Source organism: Etheostoma spectabile, chromosome 16 (genome assembly GCF_008692095.1).
Source record: "Etheostoma spectabile isolate EspeVRDwgs_2016 chromosome 16, UIUC_Espe_1.0, whole genome shotgun sequence".
In the NCBI taxonomy this organism is placed as follows: Eukaryota; Metazoa; Chordata; class Actinopteri; order Perciformes; family Percidae; genus Etheostoma; species Etheostoma spectabile.
In genome coordinates this window covers 9,627,803-9,634,265 of record NC_045748.1, presented here as the reverse complement: position 1 = coordinate 9,634,265, position 6,463 = coordinate 9,627,803, and the positions used below count along the sequence as shown (strand labels likewise).

Genomic DNA, 6,463 nt, shown 5'->3' with positions numbered 1-6,463 from the left:
GAATGACCCCTCTTATCCGCAGTTTAGTAGGGTGATGGCAGAGGGAAAGAAGCTGTTCTTATGTCTTTGTGCGCAGGGATCTGTAGCGCCTGCCAGAGGGGAGAAGGTTAAAGAGTGTGTGCAGGATGTGTGGGGTCTCTGGTGGTGATCCCTGTCTGCCTGCTTCTACCACTGTGCAAGTCCTGGAGAAGAGGCAGGGGAGCACCAATGACATTTATTTATTTATTTATTTATTTATTTATTTATAGACATAAAGTGCACAAATAGATATTTGAACCTCCTGTGTTTTTAGAACGATTATTCAAACAAAATGTTTGGCCAGTTTAGACAGCCCTAGTGCTCTTGTAGTGCCTTTTTTTTTTTCCTAAACTTTGGATGGCAACAAAAGAAGAGAGATTTGTTTATAAATAAATAAATGTAATATTGTCCCCCATTGATGTGCTTATGTCTGTCCTTCTGTCTGTTTGTCTTCAGCTGTTCGGAGGGTTCGGTTCATCACACTGTGGCTGAAGTGGTGAGGTTTGTGGAGGAGAGAATTAAAGGCGAGGACGGTAAAGACTCCCGTTCCCTCAGAGGACCCTATTTAGCTCGCCTTGAACTAATTCACAGACTGAGAGAAAGGGGCTGTCCCGAAGAAAGTCTGTTAGGTAAAACACACGGACTGTACAAACAGTTGCTGTTCTTGCGTTTCACCCTCTGCCAGGTGCTTCAGCCTTTTTTTTGTATGTGGCTTTGAACAGGTGAGCCTTTAGAGCTAATGGTGCAGTTCTTTGGGAAGTTTGGAGACAAACCCTGCTGCATCACCGACCTAAAAATATACCTCCATCTGCTTTCTCCGGAACAACATGTGCAGGTAAGTTCCAGCAGCACTGTTGAAAATTGACGCTCGTGGTGGTGAAGGGTTGGGCTGTGAAACGCATTCCTCTCGTGCCAACTTCTTTTTTAGTTCATTAATTGTCTGAGCGAAGCGGTCCCACTGGGGGAGCAGGGAGAGGAGGGATTTGCTTTTCCAGAGGACACCAAGGCGCTGCAGAGGCATTTGTGCGTGTGTCAGCTGAGTCGAGCACTCGGGCTGCATCACGCCCTCGACGTGGACGGGAAACTGCGGCTTATCACAGAGCTCAAAGCTCACTATCATCATGGACTCAAGTTTGGTAAGAACATCACTTTTATTCACTCTTAAACCTTTTTGGCACAGAAGGTTTTTTTTCAGGGACAGAGCAAAGAGGCATTCAGTCACCTAAACCACACAGATTTTATGTATTGAAAGCACAGTGTAAATGGCTTTATCCCAGAGTCCCGAATAACAGACTTTGGTGTGCGTTCTCGTGATATTAGTCAGAGTTTACGGTTGTCCCAATGTTGAATTTCAAAGAGCGGGAGGGTTTGAGTACACACTTACCGAGACCTTTCCATGAGTCTGCATTAATGCAGACTTCACCAAAGGGAATTACCCACAGTTCAAAGCGTTGGGACGTTTACCGCGGAGACCATAGGGAAATCCGGAAATTACAAAGAAACAACAGCAGGCAACACAACCACGGAGCGGAACGGACCTGTTGTCCAGCTTGTTAAACAAGAAACGTGGTTTTTGTTGCATGTACTTCTTTATGTAGCAACACATTTGCACATGGAAAGAAGCAGGGTTTCTGTCTTTGTGGTCACTGAACACATGGCAGCAATAGCGACTGACAAAAGATTTTAAACCTCGTCCAAAACACCAATTTTATGCAACTCAGATGTTTGCTGATATCTGTTTCCCAGGGAAGACCGCCCTGAAGACGGAGCTGCAGTATTCTGATATGTATTGTCTCATGGCAGCTCATGTATACATCGACTTATGGAAGGAGACCGGTGAGTCTTTCTTTCTCTTGTTCTCTCTTTCTTTCTTGCCAGTGACTGCGTCTCTAAACACGTTGTATTGTTGTTGCTGCAGAGGACGAGAACATGGTGTGGCAGTGTTTGGGTGTCCTCCAGGAGGGTCTGTCTCTCAGTCCCTCCAACGCCCAGTTCAAGCTGCTGCTGCTGCTCGTCTACTGTCACCTGGGAGCCTTTGAGCCCGTGGTGGACCTCTACTCCAGCCTGGATGCTAAGCATGTACAGCACGACACCATAGGGTCAGTACAAATAAATTAACTATGGTTTACAGTAAAACGTTGTGATGGACAATGATATACATAAATATATTTTTCTGCTACCATGGGCTAACCGTTAACATAGAAACGATCAGACAGACATTTAAATGCCCTCTGTAAATAGACAGTATTACATGCTGCCGCTGGTAGGGCAGTACATTACAACTTGACCTACTTTCACTTAACTACGCTGCCGTAAAGTCTAGACACAATCAGATCTCCGTGACCTGCATAGCGACAGTACACAGGAACGTTTGCCTTTAACAGAGCGACAGGAATAACCCTTATATACCATCATTACTGAGATTAAATTAATTACATTCTCGGTTATATTTGTACTGAATAACGCATTCAATAAACAGAAACAAAACTCTTGCAGCGCACATAAACAGATGCGCAATATTAGCTCACACATAAAAAGAAAGTTCTCCGATTATGACAGAGCGTTATTGATGAAGAGGATAGGTGTATAGGCAAATTATATAGGTGACTAAATCATCTAGGTTGTTTATTTGAAAGTAATGAAGAGTTTTTGGCCGGGTATAACTGATGTCCTAAGCCCAGACCAGTGTTATATTATTAAGAGATTTAAGTGTAAAAAAACAAAACGTTTTCTTTGTGATTTCCAGGTTTCTGTTAACACGCTATGCTGAGTCATTGGGTCAGTTTGCCGCAGCCTCCCAGTCCTGTAATTTCTCCCTCAGGTTTTTCCACTCTAACCAGAAAGATGTAAGTCCATTTCGCTATGTCCATTTAATTTCAGACACTTTTAAAGCCATGGTCATGCGCGTTTTTATGTAATGTATCGGTCCTTCTCTCGTCCTACCCACCAGACCTCAGAGTATGTCATCCAGGCGTATAAGTACGGAGCTTTTGAGAAAATCCCAGAGTTCATCGCTCTCAGGAACAGGTTGAACCAATCGCTGCACTTTGCCCAGGTCCGCACTGAGAGGATGCTGCTGGACCTGTTCCTCGAGGCCGATATGTGAGAATTTATACTCAACACAGTAAGCCCTGAATTATAGCACTGTGGAATTTTTTACATTTACATGGTGTGTGTTTTGTTTTTTTTCTTCAATTTGTGTTCCAGCGTGTTGAGTCTGGATGAGAGTGTGAAGGCCATGTCTTTGTCTCCAGAGGAGGATGACATCCCCTGGGATAACATGAGGGACAACAGAGACCTAACCGTTTTTACCAGCTGGGACCCTAAAGACAGGTATGTGTATGGTTTTTAATTTTTTGCAGAAACAAGGTGCCTTTGGTCCTCGTATCCAAAGCAAGTGTTGGCACCTGATTTAAAATGGGTCTATATTATGCTACTATTAAGTTTCATCCTAGGTGGTATTAAAAGGTCCTAAAAAGTCTTAAATTTACCTTAGAGAATCTGGAGCTTTTTGGACGTTTGACAGCATACCTGATTCCTTCTCTGATAATAAACGTAAAAGATGAAGTTCACTATACACCCACAGCCAATGTTAGCTTCCCTTAAACTTGCCTGTTTTTGTGTTGTTTTTGTCCCCCAGTTGTTTTGTTGCCCATCTTGTCTAATTTCAGTGGGATTATGGATGTGTGTAGTTAATCATTTTTGTTTGTATTCTCAAAAAACAGTGTTATACATTTTGTAACAGTTATTTGTTTTTAAAGGTCACCTTTTGAGTTTTAATCCCGTTTTCATTTGTGGGGTAAAAAGTTGCTGACAAATCATTGTCGTCATAGTTTTTTTTTGAAAAAATGAAATGAGCGATAGCCCAAAAAATCCACTTGTGTGCCTCTTCCTCCCACAGAGAGCTAACCGCGGAGCACCGGCGTCGGTCTCTGGAGGAGGAGTCCGTCTGGCTGAGGTTACGCTCTCTGACACTGCGCCTGCTCGCCTGCTTGGCCGCTCCGGGACACACGCCGTCGCAACAGAACTCTGAGATGGTCCACGAGAACGGAGTCGGAGACAAGACCTCGGTCCTCAGCGGCCTGCTCGCCCAGCTCAACCAGACCCTGCAGACCGCCGCTCAGATCACAGAGAAACGCATGCAGGTACGTCCAACCAGGGCTGTAGTACTCGAGTCCGGACTCGAGACCATTTTTCTATGGACTCGGACATGTCTCGGACTCGGTAGTATTTGGACTCGGACTTGTCTCTGACTCAGTAGTACTTGGACTTGTCTCAGACTCAGTAGTATTTGGACTCGGACTTGTCTTGGACTCGGTAGTATTTGGACTTGGACTTGTCTCGGACTCGGTAGTATTTGGACTTGTCTCGTACTAGGTTATTTTGGACTTGGACTTGTCTCGACTCAGTAGTACTTGACTTGTCTCGGACTCGGTAGTATTTGGACTCAGACTTGTCTCGGACTCGGTAGTATTTGGACTTGGACTTGTCTCGGACTCGGTAGTATTTGGACTTGGACTTGTCTCGGACTCGGTAGTATTTGGACTTGGACTTGTCTCGGACTTGGTAGTATTTGGACTCAGACTCGTCTCGGACTCTGTAGTATTTGGACTTGGACTTGTCTCGGACTTGGTAGTATTTGGACTTGGACTTGTCTCGGACTCGGTAGTACTTGGACTTGTCTCGGACTCTGTAGTATTTGGACTTGGACTTGTCTCGGACTTGGTAGTATTTGGACTTGGACTTGTCTCGGACTCGGTAGTACTTGGACTTGTCTCGGACTCGGTAGTATTTGGACTCGGACTTGTCTCGGACTCTGTAGTATTTGGACTCGGACTTGTCTCGGACTCAGTAGTACTTGGACTTGTCTCGGACTCTGTAGTATTTGGACTCTGACTTGTCTCAGACTTGGTCACTGGTCTTGCCATATATGGCTTTTGGTCTTGACCGAGTCCAGGTGTCTTTATTATGTTGATGATAATATTGGAGGGAAAGTAAAACACAGTTCAGGTGGGGATATTGTTTAGACAGCTAGCTAACGCTACGCCAATGTTTGCTAACGTTAGCGCACCAGCGTTAGCCTAGTTAGCTTACTAGGTAAATAATACGGTTGCCTTTGGAGTTTCCTATATCTGCGTCCACGTTGTCAACATAAGACCTGTGGCGTTAGTGCTCCTTTTGAGCCATCATTTTACTACATGAAATAAGCTTTGCTCTTACGACATGGGTGTGGTCTAACACACAGGAAGTTAGGGCTGGGTACCAAATTCAATACCATTCAGGAACTGAACGAGCTTCCTCCAAAGAATCAAGTATCGAAAAAGGCCTTGCCAATCAAAACCCAATTTTACCACCTAGGAAGGAAGAAATGGAGGAGGAAATGGTATCAGCGTCAGTGAGCCAATAAGCACGTCTGCATTCTCCTGCCAAGATCTAACAGTGTCTGTGATTGGCTGACGTTACACAGGAAAGACACAGGGCTCATGTAGTAGGAGCTAAAAAATACATGAAGATTTGCGTAATTTCTTTTTGCTTTATAGGATAGGTGTCAAAAAAAGTATTGTTTAGGAATCGGTATTGAAGTCACAGAATTGAACGATTCCCAGCCCTATGTTTTGTGAAAGATTTACACAGATAAACACCAGCCGACTACCGTCTCATACATAATTACTCGTTAATATTAAAGAGAAAATGAAGGAGACAGAAAAGAAAGAGAGGCAAAAACAAGGGAGGAGAGACTGAGAAACTGTTACCCTTAACACGTTCACAGGCATTTGTCCAAATTTGATATCGGGACAGAGGTTACAGATCTGTTAAATCGATTTGAGTCATTTTTTAAAGAGAGACAAGTTAAAATACTCCTAATTCCAGCTTCTTAAATTTGAATATGTTGTAGTTTTCTTCTCTCCTCTGTGACGGGATACTGAGTATCTTTGAGTTGAGGACCAAACAAGACATTTGAGGACGTCGTCTCTGGCTTTTGGGAAACACTGATCCACATTTTGCGCCATTTTCTGACATTTTATAGCCCCAAACAAACTCATCCATTTATTCAAGGAAATAATTGACAGTTTAATCGCCGATGGAAACTAATCATTAGCTGCAGCCCGAGACGTTGCTGTATTGATGTTTTTTGTTGTACTGCAGTATCCATTCCTGGGCCCCCCCTCCACCCGCCTGGCCCCCGCCCTGTCCAGTGGGAGCTGTCAGTGCCAGGCTGCAGCCCTCCAGCTGTCTGTCCACCTGCAGGACCTGGAGACCGTCTCCCTCGGTAAGAAGAGGCGGCAGATCAATAAATTAGGGAAAACGATGTATTTAATAAACAATATAACATAATTTAATTTCTACTCCTTATTGATCTCCAATGGGGAAATTACAATTTACACTCTGTTAATACACACAGGCCTGAAATATATATATACACACACACACACACACACACACA

General features: G+C 44.0%; 1 protein-coding gene across 2 annotated transcripts in view; it reads left to right on the top strand.

Annotated features, from left to right (window-relative positions):
- Positions 1-6,463, top strand: part of naa25 (N-alpha-acetyltransferase 25, NatB auxiliary subunit) — an 18,266-nt gene that overhangs the window by 7,581 nt on the left and 4,222 nt on the right. For both annotated transcript variants that reach the window (XM_032539151.1, XM_032539152.1), the window contains 10 exons: positions 475-647; positions 741-853; positions 947-1,154; positions 1,765-1,854; positions 1,937-2,117; positions 2,765-2,864; positions 2,969-3,120; positions 3,226-3,351; positions 3,920-4,163; positions 6,166-6,289. In XM_032539151.1, coding sequence (XP_032395042.1) covers positions 475-647; positions 741-853; positions 947-1,154; positions 1,765-1,854; positions 1,937-2,117; positions 2,765-2,864; positions 2,969-3,120; positions 3,226-3,351; positions 3,920-4,163; positions 6,166-6,289 — 1,511 coding nt within the window. The remainder of the gene's footprint in view (positions 1-474; positions 648-740; positions 854-946; positions 1,155-1,764; positions 1,855-1,936; positions 2,118-2,764; positions 2,865-2,968; positions 3,121-3,225; positions 3,352-3,919; positions 4,164-6,165; positions 6,290-6,463) is intronic.